The sequence below is a fragment of the Vulpes vulpes genome, chromosome 12 (genome assembly GCF_048418805.1).
Source record: "Vulpes vulpes isolate BD-2025 chromosome 12, VulVul3, whole genome shotgun sequence".
Lineage (NCBI taxonomy): Eukaryota > Metazoa > Chordata > Mammalia > Carnivora > Canidae > Vulpes > Vulpes vulpes.
The window spans coordinates 35,868,431-35,895,578 of record NC_132791.1 but is presented as its reverse complement, the minus strand read 5'-3'; the positions used below and the strand labels follow the sequence as shown (position 1 = coordinate 35,895,578).

The 27,148-nt window shown below is 38.3% G+C and overlaps 1 protein-coding gene and 1 pseudogene across 3 annotated transcripts in view; one reads left to right on the top strand and one right to left on the bottom strand.

Annotated features, from left to right (window-relative positions):
- Nucleotides 1–27,148, top strand: part of ADAMTSL1 (ADAMTS like 1) — an 871,496-nt gene that overhangs the window by 830,265 nt on the left and 14,083 nt on the right. For all 3 annotated transcript variants that reach the window (XM_072728197.1, XM_072728199.1, XM_072728198.1), the window contains 3 exons: nucleotides 6,563–6,775; nucleotides 8,595–8,775; nucleotides 11,395–11,602. In XM_072728197.1, coding sequence (XP_072584298.1) covers nucleotides 6,563–6,775; nucleotides 8,595–8,775; nucleotides 11,395–11,602 — 602 coding nt within the window. The remainder of the gene's footprint in view (nucleotides 1–6,562; nucleotides 6,776–8,594; nucleotides 8,776–11,394; nucleotides 11,603–27,148) is intronic.
- LOC112922001 (ubiquitin-conjugating enzyme E2 L3 pseudogene) lies at nucleotides 25,510–25,995 on the bottom strand (annotated as a pseudogene).

Here is a 27,148-nt window from a genome sequence, read left to right as displayed (position 1 = left end):
TTCTGCTTAAAAACTCTGTCAGAAAATCAATCCTAATGGAGTTGGAAAATTGAAGATTAGGGCTAAATATAAGAGATTTCCTTGCCAAATATCTCATGTTTCCTTGGAAATAGCAAGGTTCTTATTTATCAATTTTGAATATAACCTCACCAGGGTTCTTGTCCCCATTGACCAAACAATGATTCCTGGAACCAACATCTTAACAGTATATGACACCTTTTTTTTTTCCTTCAAAGCAGATGTGATTGAGACATACATTGGCCTATTTAAGTAAGTCTGAAAAGCTATACTGGTTTCAAGCTACACTTTTTAAATCATGCTATTTGCCTAAATAAATGTAGCTTTCCTGCCTCTTATTAGAAAATGATTTCGGCATCTGATTCCAGACTACATTTGGTACATTTGGAGGGGGCTGGATACTGCTGCTCCCAAGAAATCCTCGACTGATTTCTATACACTTCTCCCTAAGGTCATTCTTATCCGATTTTGTGACAGGAGCAAAATGATACCACCATGGACCTTATACCACAGAGATGCCTAGATCCCACCAGGAGCATGCAGGGAACCTGCTCCTCCTATGTATCTGAATAGGAAGATACAGGTGATCAGCACACAGGTAGAAAGTCTGCCCTACCCCAAGCCTTGGATCCATGGCCTATGGGAATTGTGGAAATCTCTTCTCCCTAAGTATATCAGTTAGCTATCACCACATTAAGAAATAATAACAATAATAAGACTCAGTGGCTTAAAATAGCAGTAATTTATTCTTACTGATCTTAAGTTCAGCTGATCTAAACTGAGTTTGGCTGGGGTGAATTTGGCTGTTCTCCACATTTCTTTCAACTCCCTCTTGGGATCATCAGGCCAGTCCAAGCATATTCTATCGGTGATAGCAAAGGCACATGATCACAAGCAAAAATACACAGCCTCTTGAGGTTTAGGTTTGGAACTGGTATACTAGCACATCTGCCTCATTTCTTTTATTGTGGTTAAATACTCATAACATAAAATTTACTATTTTCAATATTTTTAAGTGTTCAATGGCATTAATTATATTCACATCATTGTGCAACCATCACGCTTTCCATCTCCAGAACTTTTTATCTCAAACTGAAACTCTGTACCCATTAAAAAAAAAAAATTACCCATGCTCCCCTTCCTCCAGCCCCTGATAATCACTATTCTGGTTTCTTTCTTCTATGAATTGGACTATACTAGGTACCTCATATAAGTGAAATCATACAATAATTGTCCTTTTGCATCTGGCTTCTTTCACTTAATGGTTCAAGGTTCATCCAGATTGTCATACATATCATGCTTTCATTCCTTTTTAAGGCTAAATAATATTCCATCATACATACATGTCACATTTGTTCATCCATGTATCCATCTACTGATAGACATTCAGGTTGTTTTCACCTTTTGGCTATTGTGAATAATGCTATGAACATTACTGTACAAATAGCTATTCAAGTCCCTGCTTTCAATTCCTTTGGGTATATACCCAGAAGTGGAATTACTGAATCATTATGGTAATTGTAATTTAATTTTTTGAGGAACCTCTATACTGTTTCCCACAGTGGCTGCACCCTTTTTCATTCCCACCAGCAATGCACAAGAATTCTAATTTCCCCAAATCTTCACCAATACTGGTTATTTTCTGTTGTCATTTTTGTTTTTTTAAATAACCATTCTACTGGATGTGATATATATCTCATTGTGGTTTTGATTTGCATTTCTATAACAATTAGTGATGTTAAGCATCTGTTCATGTGCTTATTGGCCATTTTTATATCTTTGGAGAAATGTCTATTCAAGTCCTTTGCCCATTTTTTAGTTTGGCTGTTTATATTTATTACTGAGTTGTAGGAATTCTTTATATATTCTGGACATTAATCCATTACCAAATCTATGATTTGCAAATATTTTCTCCCATTCTGTGGGTTGCCTTTTCACTCTGGTGATAGTGTCCTTGGATGCACAAAAACTTTCAATTTTGATGATGTCCAGTTTGTCTTTTTTGCCCTGTGCTTTTAGTATCATATCCCAGAACTCATTGCCAAATCCAATATCATGAAGCTTTTGCTTATGTTTCCTTTTAAGAGTTTTGGGGGATCCCTGGGTGGCTCAGCAGTTTAGCGCCTGCCTTCTGCCCAGGGCATAATCCTGGAGTCCCGGGATTGAGTCCCGCATCAGGCTCCCTACATGGAGCCTGCTTCTCCCTCCTCCCATGTCTCTGCCTCTCTCTCTCTCTCTCTCTCTCTCTCTCTCATGAATAAATAAATATTTTTTTAAAAAGAGTTTTTATACATTTAACTCTAAGATTTAAGTTTTTGATCCCTTTGAATTAATTTTTGTATATGGTGTGAGGTAAGTCTACAACTTCATTCTCTTGCATGTAGATATCTCGTTTTCCCAGCACATAGAGTGGTCCTGGCATCCATGTTAGAAGTTGTTTTTAGCATATAAGCAAGAGTTTATTTGAGGGCTATTTTATTCCATTGGTCTATATGTCTTTATGCCAGTACTGTAATGTTTCAATTACTGTAGATTTATACTAAGTTTTGAAATCAGGAAGTATGAAACCTCCAAGTTTGTTCTTCTTTTTCAAGATTATTATGGCTATTCAGTATCCCTTGAGATTCCATATAAACTTACAGATGGATTATTCTATCTCTGAAAAAAAGAGGAAAAAGTCATTGAGATTTTAATAAGGATTATACTGAATCTATAGTTCATTTGGGGTATTGACATCTTCACTATATTAATTTTTCTAATCCATGAATATAACATAGTCTCCACAACATTTTATAGTTTTCAGTGTACACGTTTTCCATCCTCAGTTAAATTTATTCTTAAGTATTTTATTCTTTTTGATACTATTGTAAATGGAATTGTTTTCTTAATTTCTCTTTCATATTATTAGTATAACATCTGACTCATTTTATTGGCCAAAGTAGTCACATGGCCAAACCCAAAATCAGGAGGTGGGAAAGTACAGCCCACCTATCATCAAAGGCCACTGCAAAGTTACATGGCAAAGTGAATCGATACAGGGAGGAATTAAAAAAAAAAATACAGGGAGGAATAAAGAACAGGGTTCTGTAACAATGATGTTCCATACTGAACTTCTTATAGTCAGTTTTAGCATTATTTTTCCAGGGCCCTTCTTCAAAGTAGTCTGCTATAAGCACTTCAACGAAACAATTGCTATGAAAATGTAAAAAAGGAGGGGGATAGACGGGGGGGTGGGGGGACAAAAAGAATGAGCAGACAAAGGAAGAAGATAACAAGGTGCCTAGGTAAAACTGCTGATGCCCAGCTGAACAGGTAGCAGGCATGAGGAAAAGAACACATGGTAAGGAATCAGAAGGCGTGTCACTTGATCTTGAAGTGTCTTAACATCTCAAGGCCTCAGTTTCCTCCTTTCTCACAAGGCTAGACAACATCTAAGGACCTTTCCTATGTTAATTCTGCATCCTATACAAATTCTAACAGTGTCTCCCCCAATATTCAAAAGACCCATAGCTAATACCATCCTCAGTGATATTTCCCCTGTGGTCAGGAACCTTTCCCCTATGGTCAGGAACAAGACAAGAAGAATGTCCACTCTTACCATTACTACTTAACATAGTACTGGAAGGCTTAGCCTCAGCAATCAGACAACAAAAAGAAGTAAAGGTCACTGAATTGACAAAGAAGAAGTCAAATTTTCACTATTTGAAGATGACATGACACTCTATGTAGAAAACCCAAGACTCCACCAAAAAATTGCTAGAACACATACATAAATTAAGCAAAGTCATATGATATAAAATCCATGTGCAGAAATCTGTTGCATTTCTATATACCAGTAACAAGGCTGCAGCAAAAGAAATCAAGGAAAGGAATTGATCCCATTTACAATTGCACCAAAAATAATAAGATACCTAGGAAAGAAATTAAAGAGGACACAAATGCTCATGGATTAGAAAAGCAAACATTGCTACAGTGTCTGTACCACCCAAAGCAATCTACACATTTAATGCAATCCCAATCAAAATGCCACCAGCAGTTTTCACAGAGCTAGAACAAATAATTCTAAAATTTGTATGGAACCACAAAAGATCCTGAATAGCCAAAGTAATTCTGAAAAAGAAAAACAAAAGTGGAGGCATCATGATTCCAGATTTCAATCTATATTACAAAGCTATAGTCATCCAGACAGTATGGTACTGGCACAAAAAGACATAAAGATCAGTGGAGCAGAATAAAGAACCCAGAAATGGACCCACAACTGTATGTTCAACTGATCTTTGACAAAGCAGGAAAGAATATCCGATAGAAAAAAGTCTTTTCAACAAATGGTGCTGGGAAAACTGGACAGCCACATGCAGAAGAATAAAACTGGACCACTGTCTTACACCATGCACAAAAATAAATTCAAAATGGATGAAAGACCTTAATGTGAGATAGGAAACCATCAAAATCCTAGAGGAGAACAAAGGTAGAAACCTCTTTGACCTCATCCATAGCAATTTCTTGCTAGACACATTTCCAGAGGCAAGGGAAACATAAGCAAAAATAAACCATTGGGACTTCATCAAGATAAAAACATTCTGCACAGAAAAGGACAATCAACCAAACTAAAAGGCAGCCTACAGAAAGGGAGAAGATATTTGCAAATGACATATCTGATAAAGAGTAAATATCCAAAAGCTACAAAGAACTTATCAAACTCAACACCCAAAAAATAAATAACTCAGTTAATAAATGAGCAGAAGACATGAATAGACACTTCCAAAAAAGACATCCACATGGCTATCAGATACAACATCACTCATCATCAGAGAAATACAAATCAAAACCACTATGAGATACCATCTTACACCTGTCAGGATGGCTAAAATTAACAACACAAGAAACAGGTGTTGGCAAGGATGCAGAGAAAGAGGAACCATCTTGCACTGCTGTAGGAGTGCAAGCTGGTACAACCACTATAGAGAACAATCTTCAAAATATTAAAAATAGAACTATCCAATGATCCAGCAATTGCACTACTTAATAGGTATTTACCCAAAGGAGACAAAAATACAGATTCGAAGGGAGACAACACACCCCGATGTTTATAGCAACATTATCAACAATAGCCAAACGATGGGGAGAGCCCAAATGCCTGTCTACTGATGAATGGATAAAGAAGAGGTGATAATCTACAATGGACTATTGCTTAGCCATTAAAAGGAATGAAATCTTGCCATTTGCAATGACATGGATGGAACTAGAGTATATTATGCTAAATGAAATAAGTCAGAGAAAGACAAATACCATATGATCTCACTCATGTGAAACTTAATAAAGAAAACAGATGAACATATGAGAAGGGAGGAAGAAAAAAAGGAGAGAGGGAAATAGCCATAAAACACTTTTAATGATAGAGAACAAACTGAGGGTTGATGGAGGGAGTGGGTGGGGGATGGGCTAGATGAGTGATGGGTATTAAAGAGGGCACTTGTTATGATGAGCACTGTGTATTGTATGTAAATGATGAATTACTGAATTCTATTCCTGAAACCAATATTGCACTGTATGTTAACTACCTAAAATTTAAATTAAAAAAAAATAAAAAGTAAACATCCAAATAAATTTTCTGTGGAAGATAAGTTGTGGAAGACACAACAGCAAATTCAGCAAGTACTCTGAATTTAGAGAAAATTAGTTTTTTTCTCACAATTGCAATTAGTTTACTTTAATAATTCTGGGTAGAGGGATGCCTGGGTGGCTTAGTGGTTGAGTGTCTGCCTTTGCTCAGGGCGTGATCCCGGAGTACTGGGATCGAGTCCCACATCAGGCTCCCTGCATGGAGCCTGCTTCTCCCTCTGCCTGTGTGTGTCTCTCATGAATAAATAAATAAAATCTTAAAAAAAAAAGCCTGGGTAGACATAATATGTAAGTTTAATATTTTAGAATTTTAATATATCAAAATATGTTCAGTGACTATGAAGATAAGTTTATGTCCAATGCTTGGTAAGAGTTGTTAGAAGGCCAAGATTCTTAACTGACAGAAAAATGAAATCAATGTTTACAAGTATTTTCCTAGATTCTGTTTCAAAACTTAGGCTTGAAAATCACATAAACAGTAAAATAGTGGCAAATATTAGACCTTAACCAATTAAAGTTTGATTCTTAACTATTACTACATAGAATTTTTTTTCCAACTCGCTGCATTTGAAGAACTGATTTCTCTTAGTATAAAAACAGTTTAGGAACTAATTAACTTGAAAAATGTTCAGTGAGTGAATATTAATTCCTTCATTTTTAAAAATGTTAGTATGAGGATATAGAAATAGGTACTTTGTGTACTCTAAGAATTTTTACTTAACTGAATGAATAATAGTCACCTTCCCAAAATTCCTGGGTAGAAACATACTTTGGCTTGGAAATGGCAAGCATACAAAAAGTGCCATAGGTAGAGAGTACACTGTATGCGTGGCTTCTAAGCCACAGAGACTAAAACAACTCATCAGGTATATATCCCGTTTCACTTTATTAATGTCTTCTCTCTCTCTTCCTCTCCTTCTAGGCTGTCCCATCAAAGGCCACCCTACCCCCAATATCACCTGGTTCCATGGTGGTCAGCCAGTTGCCACTGTCCCAGGACTGACACATCATATCTTGGCAGCTGGACAGATTCTCCAGGTTGCAAATCTTAGTGGCGGGTCTCAAGGGGAATTCAGCTGCCTTGCTCAGAATGAGGCAGGAATACTTGTACAGAAGGCCTCTTTAGTGATCCAAGGTAAGAAATCCTTCAGGCTCTGCTGCCGGGTTTATTTCTTGAATGAGAAAGTCCACCTGAGAATCTAATTCTCAAATGAAACAAAGTGATTTCTGATTTCAATGGTTCCTAGGGCATGAAAATCAAAGTTGAACCATGTTTCCATATGATGAGGCCCTTCAGAAGAGCCACCAGGCACCATCCCAGCAGACTCTGGAAAAATCAGAGCTGCTTTCTTAAACAGGCCCTTCTACTTCATAACATTGCTGCCACTGAGGACCAAGGAAACACTGTGATATATCAAAGCCAAAAGAGTTTCATTTTTGTTTGTTTAATAAGAATTTCACATACACATGTGTGCAAAGTAGCCTATTAAACTAATGCATACACGTTTTCTCTGTTGGCTTGACTAAAAAAAAAAAAACAAACAAACAAAAAAACCTCTTGATCTGAATTGCTTGGTTATTGCCTCCTCTACCAGAGAATCAAGCTGGTACCAGTACCTCTTTATCGTGCTAAAGAGTCTTCAGCTGCAGTCGCGTGCTTAAGTGTTTTGCAGGCACCTTTCTGTGACCCCATCAAAAAACAGACTGTGTGGCTCGTGCATTAACTTTCTAGGAACACGGGCAGGTGAGAAAGCCCTTGGGAGGAAAAATAAGCAAGGAAGACAAACCATGAGAGACTCCTAACTCTGGGAACAAACAAAGGATTGCAGAAGGAGAGTGGGTGGGAGATGGGGTGACTGGGTGACAGCCATTAGGGAGGGCAGAGGATGAGACAAGCACTGGGTATTATACTGTATGTTGGCAAATTGAATTTAAATTAAAAAAAAAAAAAAATTAAAAAGCCCTTGGCAGAGGCTTGGCTTTGGCTATACCAAGAAAGAGTTGTGAATGGGCCTAAAACAGTAAGAAACAAACCCAAACTGGGCCTTCCTTTGGAAATTAAGTGAGGCTTTCAAGCTTTCCATGAGCTATTTCTACCTGTGGCCTATTTATGATTATTTTTAGGGAAAGCAAAATTCTATTGCATGCATTCTAAAATGAAGGATTCTTTGGGAAGGGACAGAATTTTGTACCAATGTAGCACATGAGAAAGGAGATTTTTCTGAGCAAATGGATTTTCCCTTTAAGCATCCTCCCCTGCCATTTGGCTTTCCAGACAGGAAAGTAAATGTTCCATTTTCTTGCCAACCAGCCATTCTCTGCTGAAAACCAGAAGCCAGTGCCTATCTGCAAGATTTGTAATATACGACCTTGCAAATAAGCACTCCCAGTTTACCAGCCCACAGTTATTTTTAACAGCTTTCCTACCAGTGAGTCCCAGACCCCCAAATAGAAAATTCTAAGAAATTGAATTTCTTCCTGACGTCATAATCTCATATAAATGAGGGCTCTCTGGGTAGGCTGGGGTTTTTTGGGGTTTTTTTTTTTTTTTGGTAACATTTACAAAGTCCAACTCAAATGTACACGTATAAATATGATTGTAAAGTATCTGATATTTTTGTATCTCTTTGTTGGAAAAGAAAGTCCAACTGGTGACCCACTAGAAAGAAAAAATACTTTAGAAATGTATTTAAAAATAGGGACTACAGCCACTGATTAAGTACTCTCTGTGTGCCAGCACCGGGCTAGGCCCTTGCTTTCATTATACCCAGCCCTCACGACTTTGCAAGGTAGGGGTTTTGTACTCGCTTTATGGATAAGCCACCAGAGGCTCCTGGACACCATATCACTTGCCTGCCTAAGGACAGAGTCTCATTCATAAGAGCTCCTCATGCCCACAGAACATAGGCAACAATGCAATCTTCTTTTCACCTCTGATTCTCCTTCTATGACAGATTACTGGTGGTCTGTGGACAGACTGGCAACCTGCTCGGCCTCCTGTGGTAACAGGGGCATTCAGCAGCCCCGCCTGAGGTGTCTCCTGAACAGCACAGAGGTCAACCCCACTCACTGCGCAGGGAAGGTGCGCCCTGCTGTGCAGCCCATCGCCTGTAACCGGAGAGACTGCCCTTCTCGGTGAGTGTAGAAGATGCTGGCTTAGGCCTCCCCAAAGCTGGGCCCCAACCTTTAGCCAAGTCAGTGGCTAGCCTTGGTCCAGCACTGCACAGGAAGAGATGTGGTGTGCCAGCAAGGGGGCCTGCCATCCAAGGCACTTTTTTCTAGGCACAGACTTGTCAGGTCTCTCCACCCTAAAGAAGATACCCCTCAGAATGGCTCTCCTCCCTGGGCAGTTTTTGTCCTCACCACTCAGGCTAAGGGCTGCCTGGGGCATCCCAAGTGCCTGAGAGGTTCTGTTCAGGGAGCAGGGGCATCCCAGGCCCTAGCCAGCCCTAGCTCGCATCCTGCAGTAAGAAGCTTGCTCTCTGTTTTGTTTGTGAGATGACAACTGTGTTTGTAGTTGAGGTCCTGAGGGGATAGGGGTTCCTTAGGGCCTCTAAGAGTCCCTCCTCTTTCTTCTAACTTCAAAAATTGTGCTAATTGGTACTCTGGTTGAGGTGAGGAAGTCTTGTCCAATTTTTTTTCTTCAAAGCGTTGCATCCTGCTAAAGTCAAAATAAATCTTCATTTTCCATAGTTGCCGCCATGTTGGATATGCATTCTCTGCCTCTGGCCCCAGAGTGACACCCACCGCCGTGTCTGCCTCTTGTAGCTTTGAGAAGCCGGGTGTCCCATAGAGCACCCTACCCCCACTTTGCAGACAGTAGCTAAAGGGATAATGGATGGACTTAGAGTTGGCACCGGTATGGCATCCAGAGCCTGGGGGGACTTGGCTGGGCCTTGCAGTGCCCCCTTCCTACCTATCCGTGGGACTTTCCTACACTACTTAGGCAACCGCTTTGTGTTTTGCCAGCTGAGTCATAAGGAGCAGCTGAAACCAGGAGAGACTCAATGAAATATGAAACACGCTCATTAATATCAGCAGTTTGACTTGCTGACGGGAAGGTTTCCATGGGAATGATTAATGTCCTTTTATACCCTTCCTGAACTGTAACATAGCCATACCTCTCCTTTCTCAAACCCCCCACCCCAGCTCCTGAAAAATTGCTGAAATGTATATTTGGAAATAAAAGTTGATTGAAATGCAGGCCTGACATTCACCGGGGATATATGGGGCTGGAAGACTGCCCTCGCCAAGCTATTTGAAATGAAGACGAAGTCTTGGACATGCCAAGGACTTTTTGATTTGCCGTGGTGATGGTCAGAGTCAATCAGCCTCATTTACTTCTGCAAATGAAATAATGGCCATGTCTGCTTGGATTTCAGTGCCCCCAGGAGCTTTGTAACACCTATGCCTGCTTCCTAAGTGGCTCTGCTCCTGTGGGTTGGAGATCTGCATGCAGTCATCTCTCTCCAGGGCAAATGGAGCAGGGAAGTTCCACCAAACTAAATAAGTCACAGATCCAGATCCAAAAGGAATTTGCTCCCTGGCTCTGCTACTTGTCTCTCCCAAGAGCCAGATGTGGCACTTCTGGACCGGGAAGTGGCCACAGGTTCATCTTTGACTGGTGTGTCCCTGCCAGGCTTCTCAGGCACCTCAGCAGCCTTATCTGAACACAAACAAGTGTCACGCTGGTTGTCTCTGAATAGTCTGAGAAGTCCTGCTTTGACCCAGCTGGCCATTCAACCATTTCATTTAGATCAACCTTGTCTCAAGTATTAAAACCCAAGAATTATCTTTTTCCCTAGATTGCATAAAATGTCTGGAAAGCCCTAAAGCTCTTCTATTTCCCCCAAACTGTCCCCCTTTCCCCTTCTCTTTGAGAACTAGCCCACAGTGCAAATATGCACAGGGAACTCCTCCAGGTTTGTATCTGGACCAAGGATTTCGGAGTGTTTCCCCAGTTCCAGCCTGGCTTTATGAGAAAAGCCATTTGCACAGCCTTGGTCAGTCTCACTTCTGAGCATCCAAATTTGTAGTTGGAACCTAACATCCTGAGAACGACATTCTCCACATATGCAGCCCTCTAGGAGGCATCAGACCTGTGCACTGTGACTCATGGAGGTGGGACACTGCTCCACAGAGCCAGAGGGAACTTGGCCCTCTTCAGACTGCTTTTTCAAGATGCACCTGTGCAGTCAATTTCCAAAGAGTATTTTTTTCCTGTGGCCACCAGTACAAATTACCACAGACATGGTGGCTGAAAAGAATAGATAATTTATTTTCTCACAGTTTTGAAGGCTGGAAGTCCAAAACCATGATGTCAGCAGGGCTGCACCCCTTGCAACTTTCTCAAACCCTGCAACTTCTGTTGGTTCCAGGCATCCCTCAACTTGCAGCCATGTTAATCTAGCCTCTGCCTCTGTGGTCACACTGTCCCCTCCTCTTTTCCAATTTCTCTTTCTCTTACAAGGACATTTGTGAAGGCAGATAATGTAGAATAATCTTATCTCAAAATCCTTAATTATATCAGCAAAGATCATTTGTCCAAATATGGTAACATTCTTAGGTTCTGGGGATCTGACGTAGATCTTTTGGGGGACCATTTTCAGCCTTCCACTCCATGTATACCATGAAAAGGGCCATGCCCCAGAATTAGTACCTGTGTGGTGAGAACAAGGGGATGTACAGGTTCTTTTTTCTGAGAGTATATGCCTGAACCTTTGCACCTGCCCTGATTCTTCTTCCTCTCCCCAGATGGATGGTGACCTCCTGGTCTGCCTGTACCCGGAGCTGTGGGGGAGGTGTCCAGACCCGCCGGGTGACCTGCCAGAAGCTAAAAGCCTCTGGGATCTCCACCCCTGTGTCCAATGATCTGTGTACACAACTCGCCAAACGGCCAGTAGACACCCAGGCCTGTAACCAACAGCTCTGTGTAGAGTGGGCCTTCTCCAGCTGGGGCCAGGTGAGTGGATTTTATTTGAAAGGTAAATCTAAAGGTACAGACCCTGCCGCAGTAGGAAGTAAAATGCCACCACTGCCAAATCCTCTGTGATCTCACACGCTTCACATCCCATCTGTCAATCAACTCACCTGCCCAGTATCCATCCCAAAGCTTAGAGTTTCTGATCATTCTCTAAGACAAACCTACCTCCCACAGCCATTATACTTTCCCTATTGATTTCCTTCCTCCTGAGCTCATCCCTTTTTCAGATCATCAGCAAATCCTCAACAACCCCTTCTTCAGACTCATTTTCTGTAAGGCCACCTCTTCTCACTGGCTGTTCTATGGTTGATGATTTAAAGCTCTGATGAGATCCATTTGGGGGCTGAGTGAGGGGTTCTCAACTGGGCTACACAATTAGAATCACTGGAGAAACTTTTTTAAAAGACCAATGTCAAGGCTGCACCTCCCTGAGATTCTATGTCAGTTGTTCAGGGGTGGGATCGGGGCATGGGCAAGTTTTAGAAACTACACAGAAGATTCTGGTGTGCAGCCAGAGGAGAGAAACCACTATTCCAAGTCAAGAAGAGTTGAAGCCTAGCTAGATCACTTTGAAACCACCAAATCCTTTCTCAATTCTCAACCAGAGGACAGCCAAGAAAGTCCCAGGTTAGCTCAATACACAGCAGAAGTGGGGACTCCTTAGACCCCAGTAGGGAGGGAGCCTCTTTGGTATATAGGACTCTCTCCATTTGGAAAGGAAATTTTGTTTGGTTGTGATTTTAAAAATTAACACAAACTGAAGATTCTCCCTGGGGAAGAGCAAACCTGAGCAATGACAGACACTATGCCACGACAAAGCAGCCTCAGAGGGATGGGAGGCACTGAGGCGTCTTCCCGTTGTTCTCATGTCATTTCTGGGCCAGGTAGCACCAGGTAGGAATCTACATTGCAATTAGAGGCCTAGGCTTTCCCCAGTGCAGGTACATAGACCCTCTATTTAGACAAAGAGGAGTTTTATTACTCATCTGACCACTTCTCTGTTTTAGAATGTTGCTGTCACTTAAAAAAAAAAAAAATTCAATGTGGTGCTTAGGGGAAATGACATAATTGTATATGCTCCATTCCTTTCAGAATCTGTGTTCAAAACCTACTGGGGACCTACTCAGCACCTATGAGCTGCCTGCCAGGGCTGATGACCAGCTAGTACCCAGCCCACCAGCTATATGGTAGCAACTCTTGTTTGTCAGAGGCTGGCACTGACTGGTAGGCTGACCATTCTGATCAGTCAGGCAGAGTGTGTGATTGGTGTCTGAAACATGCCATTAAACTTGGCCTGCTGGGACAGCCCAAAACCACCACAAGGCTCTTAATTCTTTGTGTGACCATATGAACTAATGTGACTGGATATTTTGGGCAGCTAGCAACTCGAAACTTGTTGGAACTGGCTATCCACACATTACTGCACTCACGTTCCTCTGTCCCCACCCTGAGGTATGTTCTTTGGAAAACAATCACTTGGAACTTCCCGTTAGGTTAATATACTGTGGCCATCTCTAATGAAGATCAAATGTTATTTGGAGGAACTCTGGCCACAGAATTCACTTGCAATCCATAAGCCATTTGTGTCTCAGGTGAGTCTGGGGATATAATGCTCAAAGCTGGCCAATCAATAGCCAGCTCCTTTTTGGCACCTTCACCAACCCCCACCCCCCTCCCCCCGCCTTTATTTCCAGTGACCTAATGTATGTGCTTCATAATCAAAGAGGCATGAGCTGCTTTTTGCTCTGATGCCTGGGGGATATCATCTTTCCCTTACCTGGAAAAGCCCACTTCTGCTAGCTTTCATTCAGCCCAAGGCAGCTTTGCTTCTAGGCCCTCAAGGCTTACTGACAGTTTGTGAAATTACAATTGGGAACAGACCTGGCTACACATGGGAGATGTTTCTATGTTGTACCACTGAGGTCACTAAAGGGGACATACATTGTGCACGCTGATCATCTCTCAGTGATTACTTTTTCTAAAAGAGAAAAAAAAAAAAAAGGTCCTTCTCCCTTCCTTCCCCTCAAATAACACTCTTATCTCCTTTCTTCTATAACTCTCTAGGCAAGTATGTCTCATGCTTTAATGTGAATCATGTTGTTAAAGAGGCAAAATCTGATATGGCAGGACTGGAGCAGAGCTTTGGATAATGAATTTTTTTTTATTGAGGTATAATTGACATATACCCATTATATTAATTTCAGGTGTACAACATATAATTTGACATCTGTATATATTGCAAAATGATTCCCCACAACAAGCCTAATTAAGATCTGTTACTATACATAATTAGAAATAAATTTTTTTCTTGTGATAAGATTTTAAGATCGACTCTTAACTTTAAAATAGTTAATACAGTATTATTACCTGTAGTCACCATACTATATATTACATCTCCATGACATATTTATTTTATAACTGGAAGTTTTTACCCTTTGACCCCCTCCACATATTTCACCTATCCCCAGCCCCCACCTCTTTAACCAGGAGGAGGAGTCATTGCTTAGAGTCTACATATGAAATCACACAGTACTTGTCCTTGTCTGCTTTATTTGACTTTTATGCCTTCAAGGTCTACACATGTTATCACTAATGGCAAGGCGTCATTCCTTTTTATGGATAAATAATATTCCTTTGTGTGTGTATGTACCACGTTTTATACATTCATCCACTGATGGATACTTAGGTTGTTTCCATATCTTGGCTCTTGAAAATAATGCTGCAATGAACATGGAGATGCATATATCCTTTGAAGTTAGTGTTTTCATTTTTTTGGATACTCAGAGATGGAATTGCTGGGTAATAGAGTAGTTCAATTTTTAATTTTTGAGGAACCTACATACTGTTTTTTATAGTGGCTGCATCACTTTACATGCTCACCAATAGTGCACAAGGGTCCCTTTTTGCCACATCCTCACCAACACTTGTTATTTCTTCTTTTTTTGGTACTAGCTATTCTAATAGGTACGAGGTAATATCTCCTGCTGGTTTTGATTTGCATTTCACTGATGCCTGGTGATCTTGAGCACATTTTCATGTACCTGTTGGCCATCTGTATATCTTCTTGAGGAAAATGTCTATTCAGATCCTGTGCCTTTTTAAAATTGCATTGTTTGGTTTTCTGAAATTGAGATGCAAAAGTTCTTTTCGTATTTTAGATATTAACCCAAATATGATTTGCCATATGCTTTTCATGTCAGATTCAAAATGTAATTGCCAAGAAAGATGTCCAAGAGCTTACTGCCTATGTTTTCTTTGATTTCTAGGATTTCAAGAATTATGTTCAAGTCCTTAATCTATTAATCTATTTTGAGTTAAACTTTGTGTATGGTTTAAGAGTAGTCCAATTTCATTGTTTTGCATATGGCTGTCCAGTTTTCCCAGCACAATTTATTGAAGAGATTGTCCTTTCCCCATTGTATATTTTTGGCTCCTTTGTCATAAATTAATTAATCATATATGCATGGGTCTGATTCTGGGCTCTCTATTCTGTTCCAACTGTGTGTCTAGTTTTATGCCAAACCACTCTGTTTTGATTACTATAATTTTTTAATAGTTTGTAAGCAGGGTACATAATACCTCCAGCTTTTGGCAATTGTTTTGGCTATTTGGGATCTCTTGCAGTTGTATACCAATTTTAAGATTGATTTTTCTATTTCTGTGAAAAACACCATTGGAATTTTTACAGGGATTGCATTTAATCTGTAGACTGCTGAGTAGTGTGAACATTTTAACAATATCGATTCATCCAATCCATGAACACAGAATATCTACTTGCATAATCTTCAATTTCTTTCACTAATGTCATAGTTTTCAGTTTATAAAAAAAATTTATTCCTAGATACTTTGTTCTTTCTGATACAATTATAAATAGAATTGCTTTAATTTCTCTTATAGTTTATTATTAGTCTAGAAATACAACAGACTTTTTGTATTGATTGCGTGTCCTATAACTTTGGTTTATTAGTTCTAATAGGTTTTTGGTGCTCATTAGCATTTTCTATACAAAATGTCATCGGCACACAGTGACAGTTTTACTTCTTCCCTTCTAATTTGGATGCCTTTTATTTCTTTCTCTTGACTAGTTACTCTGACTAGGACTTCCTATGCTATGTTGAATAAAAGTGGCAAAACTGGGCATCCTTGTCTTGTTTCTGATCTTGGAGGAAAGGCATTCAGCTCTTCACCGTTGAGTATGATGTTTCCTAGGGGCTTGTCATAGGAATTATTTATTATGTTGAGGTACATTCCCTCTATGCCCACTATTTTTTGCTACTTTATTTTTTATTATTGAAGTATAGAAGACATACAATGTTATATGAGTTTCAAGTACAACATAGTGATTCCACAATTTTATACATGACTCCGTCTCACCACAATAAGTATAGTTACCAGCTGTCATCATACATTACAGTATTATTTACTATATTTCTTTATGATTAACTTTTCATGTCCATGATTTGTATATTTTACAAGTGAAAGTTTGTACTTCTTAATCCCCTTCACTATTTTGCCCATCATTCCACTCACCTCCCCTTGAGCAACCAATAGTTTGTTCTCTGTATTTAAGTGTCTGTTTTTTGTTTTGTTTTTTAGATTCCACATTTAAGTTGAATCATATGGTATTTGTCTTTCTCTCACTTATTTCATTTAGCATAATATCCTCTAGGTCTGGCTGTGTTGTTGCAAATGGCAAGATTTTGTTGTTTTTTATGGCTGAGTAATATTTCATTGTATAGATATATACCACACCTTCTTTATCCATTCATCAGTGGACACTTGAGTTAACTCCATATTTTAGCTACCATAAATAATGTTGCAATAAATATAGAGGTGCATATATCTTTTTGAATTTGTGTTTTCTTGATCTTTGGGTAAATACCTAGTAGTGCAATTACTCGATCATATGGCATTTCTATTTTTAATTTTTTTATATCTCCTATACTGTTTTCTACAATAGTTAGACTAATTTACATTCTCACCAGCAGTGCACAAGGGCTTCCTTTTCTCCACATCTTTGCCAACACTTGCTATTTCTTACCTTTTTCATACTAGTCATTCTGACCAGTGTGAGGTGATATCTCATTATGGTTTTAATTTGCATGTCCCTGATTAATGATGTTGAACATCTTTTCATATGTCTGTTGACATCTGTATGCCTTCTTTGGCAAAATGTCTGTTCAGCTTCTCTGCCATTTTTTCATGGGTTTTGTGTGTATGTATTGAATTGTGTAAGTTATTTTGGATATAAACCCCTTATTGGATATATTATTTGCAAATATTTTCTCCATTCACTAGGTTGCCTTTTTATTTTGATGATGGTTTCCTCGGCTGTACAATGCTTTTTTACTTTGATGTAATCTCAGTAGTTTATTTTTGCTTTCCTTTCTTTGAATAAGGATACCTAGTCATAAATACATTCGTAAGGCTGAAGTCCAAGAGATTACTGCCTGTTTTCTTTAAAGAGTCTTATAGTTTCAAGTCTCAAATTTAGGCCTTTAATCCCTTTTGAATTTATTTTTATGTATAAGAAAGTGGCCCAGTTTCAATCTTTTCACATAGCTGTCCACTTTTTCCAGCACCATTTATTGAAAAGACTATCTTTCCCTCGTTGTATATTATTACATCCTTTCTGTAAATTAACCTATATAGATGTGGTAAACTTTCCAGTCGATCTGTTCCACTGATCTTTGTGTCTGTTTTTGTGCCAGTGCTATGCTGTTTTGATTATTATAGCTTTGTAGCATATCTTGAAATCAGGAATTGTAATACCTCCAGCTTTGTTCTTCTCTCTCAAGATTTGGGTATTCTTTGGTTTTTTTGTTTGTTTGTTTGTTTGTTTTTTAAGATTTGGGTATTCTTTGAATATTCAAGATCTTTTTTGGTTCCATACAAATTTTAGGAATATTCTAGTTTTGTGGAAAATGCTATTGATATTTTGATAGGGATTGCATTTAATAAGATTGCTTTGGGTGGTATGGATATTTTAACAATATTCTTTCAATCTATGAGCATGGTATACCTTTCAAATTGTTCATGTCATCTTCAATTTCTTTGATCAATATCATAGTTTTTAGAGTACAGATCTTTCACTTCCTTAAATTTATTCCAAGGTGTTTTTTTGGTGAAGTTGTAAATGTTATTGTTTTCTTAATTTTTCTTTCTCCTACTTTATTAACAGTGTATAGAAATGCAGCCAATTTCTGAGTATTCATTTTGTAGCCTACAACTTTACTGAATTTATTCTAAGAGTTTTTGGTGGAGTCTTTGTGGTTTTCTACATACAGCATTATATGTCATCTGTGAATAGAGAGTTTTATTTCTTCTTTACCAATTTTTATTCCTTTTATTTCTTTCTCTTCTCTAATTGCTTATAGCCAGAACTTCCAGTACTATGTTGAATAAAAGTGGTGAAAGTGGACTTTTTGTCTTTTCCTTATCTTAGAGGGAAAGCCTTCATTTTTTTTACCATTGAGTATGATGATAACTGGGTTTTTCATACATAGCCTTTAATATGTTGAACTATGTTCCATGTGTTCCTTCTAAACGCACTTTGAAAACTTTTATCATGCATGGATGTTGTATTTTATGAAATGTTTTTCCTGTATCGAGATTATCATATGGTTTTTATTCTTCCTCTTTTTTTTTTTATTCTTCCTCTTTTTAATGTGATGTATCACATTGGTGATTTGCAAATATTGAACTACCTTTGCTTCTTTGAAATAAATTCCTCTTGAGTATAGTGAATGATCCTTTTTTAATACAGTTTTAAATTCAACTTGCTAATATTTTGAGGATTTTTGCATCTATGTTTCCCAGGAATGTTCACCTACAGTTTTCTTTTTTTGTAGTGTCTTTTGTCTATTTTTGGTATCAGAGTAATGCTGGCCTTGTAAATAAATTTGGAAGCTTTCCTTTCTATTTTTTTGGAATAATATGAGAAGAATAGGTACTAATTCTTCTTTAAAGTTTGGTAGAATTCACCTATGAAGCCTTCTGGTCCTGGAAAATTTTTTGTTGGGAATTTTTGATTACCAAATTCAATTTCATTACTAGTAATTGGTCTGTTCAAATTTTCTATTTCTTCCTGCTTCAGTTTTGGAAGACAGTATGTTTTGGGGATCAATTTCATTACTAGTAATTGGTCTGTTCAAATTTTCTATTTCTTCCTGTTTCAGTTTTGGAAGACAGTATGTTTTGGGGAATTTACCCATTTATTTCTTCTAGGTTGTCCAATTTGTTGGCATCTACTTTTTCATAGTATTCTCTATAATTCTTTGCATTTTGGTGGTGTCAGTGGTTGTTTCTCCTTTTTTGTTTCTAATTTTGAGTCCTTTTATTTCTTGATGACTCTGAGTAAAAGTTTATCAATTTCATTTATCTTTTCAAAGAACCAGCTCTTGGGGGATTTTTTAGGTTTGGGGGGGTTGAGGTGTTTTGCTTTTTTTTTTTATTAGTTTCCACTTATTTCCACTCCAATGTTTATTATATTCTTATTTCTATTAACTTTAGAAAAAGATCAAAACCCAGTTTCCTGAGGTATAAGGTTAAATTGAGATTTTTCTTGTTTCTTATGATAGGCTAGTATTGCTATAAACTTCCCTCTTACAACTGCATTTACTGTGTCCCAAAGATTTTGGACTATTGTGTTTCCATTTCATACACCTCCATGTATCGTTTGATTTTTCTCTTTATTCATTGACCTATTAGATGTTTAGTAACATGTTGTCTAGCCTTGATGTGTTTGTGTTTTTTCTGGTTTTTTATCATACCGATTTCTAGCTTCATACCATTCTGGTTGGCAAAGATATTTGATATGATTTTAATCTTTTTAAATTTATTGAGACTTGTTTTGTGGTCTAACATGTGATCTGTCCCAGAGAATGTTCCATGTGCCTTGAAAGGCATGTGTATTCTGTTTTTGAATGGAATGTTCTGTATATCTTTTAGGTCCATCTGGTCTAATGTGTCATTCAAAGCCATTGTTTCCTTGTTGATTTTTGGTCTGGATGATCTATCCATTGATGTAATGCAGTATTAAAGAGCCCTACTATTTATTATTATATTACTGTCAATTTCTCTTGTTACGTCTGTTAATATTTGCTTTGTATATTCAGGTGCTCCTATATTGGGTGAATAGATATTTACAATTGTCACATCTTCTTGTTGGATTGATCCTTTTATCATTATGTGATGCCCTTATTTGTCTCTGGCTACACTCTTTGTTTTAGTCATTTTGTCTGATATATATTTTTCCATTCCTTCACTTTCAGTCCATATGTTTTTTGGTCTGAAGGGAGTCTCTTATAGGCAACATATAGATGGAACTTTTTTCAATCCATTCAATCACACTGTATCTTTTGATTGGAGCATTTGGTCCCTTTACATGTGATTATTGATAGGTATGTACTTCCTACCATTTTGTTTTTCTATTTCTTTCCTGTTCCCTTCATCTTCTGCTCTCTTTCTTTATAATTTGATGGCTTTCTTCAGTGTTATAGATTCCTTTCTCTTTATTTTTGTATATATATTATAGATTTTTAATGTGTAGTTACCATTGAATTCATATATAACATCCTCGATGTAGTCTTTATTAATTTGATGATCACTTAAGGTCAAACACAGCCTAAACACTAAATCTTTACTCCTCCTCTATATTTTATGTATGTCATATTTTACCTCTTCTTATTTTGGGTAGCCCTTGACTAATTTTTGTACTTATAATTTTGTACTTATAATTGTACTGCTTTTCTGTTTTAACCTCCACACTGGCTTTTTAAGTAATTATCTATTACCTTTACTATCTATTCATTTTTACCAGTGAAGGTTTTTTTCTAGTATGACCCCTTATTCCCACTTAAAAAATTCCCTTTAATATTTCTTGTAGGGGATCCCTGGGTGGCACAGCGGTTTAGCGCCTGCCTTTGGCCCCGGGCGCGATCCTGGAGACCCGGGATCGAATCCCACGTCGGGCTCCCGGTGTATGGAGCCTGCTTCTCCCTCTGCCTGTGTCTCTGTGACTATCATAAATAAATAAATAAATAAATAAATAAATAAATAAATAAATAAATAAATAAATAAATAATCTTGTAAGGCTGGCTTAGTGGTGATGAACTCTTGTACATTTTGCCTGGAAAACTATTTTTCTCTCCTTCAATTCTCAACAATAACTTTGCCAAGTATTCTTTGATGTGGATTTTTTCCTTTCAGCACTTTGAACATATGAAGTTTCTGCTAAAAGATCATCTGATAGCCTTATAAGATTTCCCTTGTATGGAATAGTTTGCTTTTCTCTTACTGCTTTTAAGATTCTCTAATCTTGGCCATTTTAATTACTACATATCTTGGGTGTGAAACTTCTTAGGCCCATCCTAGTTGGAGATCTCTCTGCTTCCTAGACCTGGCTGGGTAGGAAGTTTTCTGTCCTCTCCTCATATCCTTAACCTATTCTTTTATATATATAAATATAATTTTTGCTCTTCAGCTTGGTTGCTTCCATTACCCTTTCTTCCAGATCTCTGGACCATTCTAATCTATTGATTCTCTTTAGTGTATTTTTCATTTCAGTGATTGGGGATTCTTTTTATATTTTCTGTCTGTTTGTTGAAATTCCCATTAAGCTCATCTGTTTTCTCATGTCTGATAAGTATCTTTATCAGACATATTGCTTATCTCTGTTTCTTTTTTTTTTTTTAAGATATTTATTTATTCATGACAGACAGAGAGAGAGAAGGGCAAAGACACAGGCAGAGGGAGAAGCAGGCTCCATGCAGGGAGCCCAACGTGGGACTTGATCCCGAGTCTCCAGGATCACACGCCGGGCTGAAGGCAGCGCTAAACCACTGGGCCACCAGGGCTGCCCATTTCTGTTTCATTTAGCTTTTTGTCTGTGGTTTTGTCTTGTTCTTTCATTTAGCACATAATCTTCTCATTTTATCTAACTCTGTGTTTATTTCTGTGTATTAGGTAGGTCACCTACATCTCCTGGTCTTGAGAGTAGTGGTGTTCTATAAAAGAGATACTGTGGTGCCCTATAAGACTATTCCCCCAGCTAACCAGAACCAGTTATTCCAGGTGTGTCCCCTCTGTGGGGGCTGTGTGCACCCTCTCCTTGTGGCTGAGCTGTGATTGCTTTGGGCATGTTGGTGGGTAGGACTGGCCTTCAGGTCAGCCATCTACAATGATCTGCTTTGCCTGATGTGAGCCCACTGGGCAGGATTAAAGCTGTTCAGCTGCAGTCACTGTGACCATGCTGGTGGCTGGGGCTGGTGCCTGGCTCTTTGCATTTAGCCACAGCTACAGGCACACCACAGGACAGGGCTTTCTCCCTATGCAACCAGCTAAGAGCCTCAGCTGCACAAACTACACTGGTGTAGTCTATCCACCCTCCTCCTGGATAGAACTCACTTTAGAGTTGCATCAGTCCCTGCCTCTGCCAGGTGAAATAGGGCAGAAGCTCTTTAGAAGGACACCTGTCTTGGCAAGTGGGTTGGGTGTGCAGAAGAATGCTAAGGTGGGGGCATTTGGTGCTAGCAAGGTAAAGAGGATGTTAGCTGGAGACCCCAAACATCCAGTTAGAAGATGTCAAGAAAAATGGTGCCCACAAGCACTTTTGTTCCCAGTTAAATCTCCTGCAATTCCCTGCACTTCCAGCACACATTCTAGGATTGGTCAACAAATCTTCAGGTGCTTTTCAAACTGCTGCTTCTGTGCTGTGTCTTAGGCCATTATTTAGCATGCTGGCTCTTTAAAGACAGGGGCTCAGCTTCCTGTCACCCTCCTGCTCTCCTGGAGCTAAGCCTGATGATTTTCTTTTTTCTTTTTTTTTTAATTTTTATTTATTTATGATAGTCACAGAGAGAGAGAGGCAGAGACATAGGCAGAAGGAGAAGCAGGCTCCATGTACCGGGAGCCCAACGTGGGACTCGATCCCGGGACTCCAGGATCGCGCCCTGGGCCAAAGGCAGGCACCAAACCACTGCGCCACCCAGGGATCCCAGCCCTGATGATTTTAAAAGGAAAACTTGTCTTTCCAGTGCTGGTCTGATCCCCCTCACTTCTCCATGCTTGTGATAGCCTCCCCATTTGTGGTTAGTCACCCTAGGAGTTTGACTCCTGATCATCCATCCTACCCTTTTTGATGTGCTCTTCTCTCTGACTAGCTGTGGGAGCAGTCTTCAGGTTGTTTTCAGAGTTAGTTGCATAAATGCAGTTGTAATCCCCATGTGTCCATGGGAGGAGATGAGCTCAGGATCCTCCTGCTCCACCATCTCCAAATCAAGAGTGCCTTGTAAACAAGACACACAGCAGGTCCTCATAAAGGTGCAAATCTGGCAAGCCCCCTGGGAAGAGACGCTGCTGTATTGTGACTCTGAGTAAGTTAAAAGAGTAGCAAAGCCTCCACAAGAATTGGTTTGCTGTTACCGGACATGAGCCAGACTCCTTGTGGATAAGTCAGGACAAAGAGCCTCTATAGCCCAGGTGTTTCTCCCTTCTCTGCCCACTTTGTTGAGACTTTTTATCATAAATGGGAAGTGGAATTTTGTCAGATACTTTTTCTGCTCCTATTGAGATGATCATATGATTTTGATCCTTCATTCTGTTAATATAGTGTATCTCACTGATTGATTTGTGGATGTTGAACCATACTTACATCCTTGGAATAAATCCCAGTTGATTGTGGGGCATCATCTTTTCAGTGTACTGCTGAATTTGATTTACTAATATTTTGTTGAAAATTTTGGCATCTATATTTATCAGAGCTATTGGCCTTGAATTTTCCTTTCTTGTATCCTTTTCTGGTATTAGTATTGGTCTCGTAAAATGAGTTTGGAAGCATTCCCTTCTCTTATGCTTTTAGGAAGTGTTTGAAGAGGACTGTTATTAATTTTCCTTTGAATGTCTGGTAGAATTCACCAGTGAAGCTATTTGGTCCTGGACTTTTCCTTATTGGGAGGTTTTGATTATTAGTTCAGTCTCCTTACTAGTAATCAATCTGTTCAGGCTTTTTCTCTTTTTTTTTCATGAATCAGTCTTGGTTTCTAGAAATTTATTTCTTCTAGATTGTCCAATTTGTTGAAGTTCTATAATAATAATATACTCTTATGATCCTTTATATTTTTGTGTTATCAATTGTAACAGGTTTCATTTCTGATTTTGAGTCCTTTGTTTTTTGGTGACTCTAGCTAAAGTTTTGTCAGTTTTATTTTTTTCAAAGAACCAACTCTTGTTGTATTAATTTTTTCCATTTCAGCTCTGCTCATTGTTATTTCCTTCAACCTGCTAACTGCGGGCTTCACTTGTTCTTTTTCTGTTAACTCTAAAGTTAGGTTGTCTGAGATTTTTGGTTCTTGAGGTTGGCTTATGTTGCTATGAAATTTCCTCTTAAAACTGCTACATCCATTAAAAGTATTTATTCTTTTAATTTCTTCTTTGACCCCTTGGTTATTCAAAAGCACACTGTTTAATCTTCACATATTTGTGAATTTTCCAGTTTTCTTCTTATAATTACTTTCTAATTTAATTCCACTGTAGTCAGAAAAGGTGCTTGATTTAATTGTAGCCTTCTTAAAATTTGTTTCATGGTCTAGTATATGATCTATCCTAGAGAATGTTTCATGGGTACTTCAGAAGAATGTGTGTACACACACACATATACTTATTAAGTCCATTTGGTCTAACATGTTTAAAGTCAATGTTTCATTATTGATTTTCTGTCTGGATTATCTATCCATTAATGTAAGTGGGTTGGCATAGGGGACTTTACTATTTCCCCTACTATTATTAACTGTATTACTGTCAATTTCTCCCTTTAGATCTGTTACTATTTGCTTTAAATATTTAGGTACTCCTATTTGGGGGTATAAGTATTTACAAATGACATGTCCTCTTGTTGGATTGACCTCTTTATCATTATGTAATATTAATCTTTGTCACTTTTTATAGTCTTTAAGACTTAAGTGTATGTTGTCTGATACAAGTATAGCTACCCCTGCTTTCTTTTGCTTTCCATTTACACGTATTATCTTTTCCATCCCTTCACTTTCAGCGTATGTCTTTACATCTGAAGTGAGGCTCTTATAGGCAGCATTTAGATGGGCCTTGGTAGTGTTTTGTTTTGTTTTTAATCTATTCAGTCACCCTAAGTCTTTTGCTTAGAGCATTTATAATTGATTTACACTTAACATAATTATTGATAGGTGTATACTTACTACTTTTTTATAGTTCCTATCTCTTCCTTTCTGATGACTTTAATGATATGCTTAAATTCCTTTATCTTTATCTTTTGTGTATCTACCATAGGCTCTTGCTTTGTGGTTACCATAAGGTGTACATATAACAACTTCTATCTTTAACAATCTATTCTAAGTTGAAATCAACTTAATCAACTTAAGTTTGATTCCATTCCATTATCAAAGTTAGAGTTATTTCCATATATTTAGCTTTACCAATGAGCTTATTCTTTCATATGTTTCCTAGTTACTAATTAGTGCCCTTTTAGTTTAAAGCTGACCCTTTAATATTTTTTGTTCATATTTATTTTTTTACATAAGATTCTTTCATGTCTTTAAAATTGAACATCATCTTGTGAGATTTCTTTTGCTACTGAAGATGTTTTTATTTTCTAATTCAAATATAATTAACATATCCTCTTTTAATATTTTTGGTTTGGTTTTGTTTTGTTTTGTTTTAGAACATCTTAAATTTTTAATCCTTTCTTTACAGGTTACCTAGACGACTTTTGATTAAGAAAACTGTAGAAAGTAGTAACTGACACAAGCAAATGCCAGGCGGCAGCACATATCAATTTTCCAGAGTCCTGCTTTGCCGGGTGTCTGAATGCACTGCTTGGGGTCTCCTCTCACGGTCGCTGGAGTGGTGGCAGTTTAATCCACAGGTTGCTTCTCCCTGTATTTCTTTGTAAACTCTTCAGTGTTCTTACAGAATTTTTTATGGTCCTAAGAGTATTCTTCAGCTAGGCCAGCCCAAAGTGGGTGCTCCGGTGCTATGAGGGACTGGATTACCTGGTCGGTTAGGGTTGCTGGCTTCTAGTTTTGAGCACTAATTACTGGCAGACAGACCTGCCCCTTTTCATTGATATTCGGGTGATAGATCTTTGTTTTAAATGTGATCTTCGGTGGTTTGAATGGGTACTCTGCTGGAAAGTTGATTTCAATTCTTAAGGTCCCCTTATCATATGGAGGGTTGTCAGGAACAATAAGCCCTGGCCAAGTCAATAAATTAGTTTCATCAACCTGATGTTACAGAAGTTTTTCATTCCACATTTGCAGATTTCTTCAAGCTCCTTCATCAGCCTCCTGCTGGCCATCATCCTGGATCCGGTGCTGCTGCTTTCCCCTAACATTTGTTTTAAGGCTGGTTAATTGTTAATTGATAGTGAACTCTTTAGCTTTTGCCTGTCTAAAAAAACTCTCTCCTTCACTTCTGAATAACAACTTTGCCAGGTAGAGGATTCCTAGTTGGAAGTTTTCCAGCTTAGTTGGTGACTAGCTAAAGTTGCAGGTGAGAAGACAATGACACAGTATACTCAATGTTTTTGCAAAGAAAAATCTGCTGATAGTCTTATCAGGGTTCCCTTGTATGTAGCAGGTTGTTGGGGGTTTTTCTTACTGCTTTTAATATTTTCTCCTTATCTCTAACTTTTGACATGTTAATTATAATGTGTTTTGGTATGGGTCTCTTTGGATTCATCTTTGGCATTTTCTCAGTTTCCTGAATCTGATTATCTGTTTCCTTCTCCAGATTAGGGAGGTTTTTAGCTATTGTTTCTTAAAATAAGTTTTTTGTTCCTTTTTCTCTCTGCTCCTTCTGAGTCCTCTATAATGCAAATGTTGGTCCATTTGTTGCTGTCCTGTAAATCCTGCAAGCTATCTTCAGTTATTTCATCCTTTTTTTTTCTCTGATTGGATGAGTTCCTCTAAAATTGGATGAGCCCTATTTTTGAGGTGACGGAACCTTCTGCTTCATGTAGTTTGTTGTTGAATCCCTCTAGTATTTTTATATGTTTCAGTTACTGTGTCTTTCAGCTCTTTCACTTCTATCTGGCACTTTCTTATACTTTCTATCTCTTTTTGAAGTTTCTCACAATGTTTATCTATAGTCATCCATGCTGAATTTCTATAAGCTTTAAGGTGATGCCAATGTTACTGGTCCAACTGCCACCCTTTAAAGAGTATCAAGACTTGGGACATTACAAATTATAGGGTACTGCTTGATCTCACAATCCTATTGATATTTTCCTATTGGTGACAGTGCTGAAATGTGCTTCAAACTATGGATGCCCTCTACACCTCCACATTCCACTCTTGTGAGAATGAAAATGGTAATTATTTCTTACAAGAAAATCCTTTTGGAACAGTGTCATGCAAATATCTGTCTTTCATGTTCCTACCTCTTTGAAGTCTATGGAAACCATGCTGATTTTAGTCTAAGTAGAACTAAGACCACTTTCTCAGCTCTAACAACCTGGCTTCATGTAATAATTCAACTTTCTTTTTTTTAACC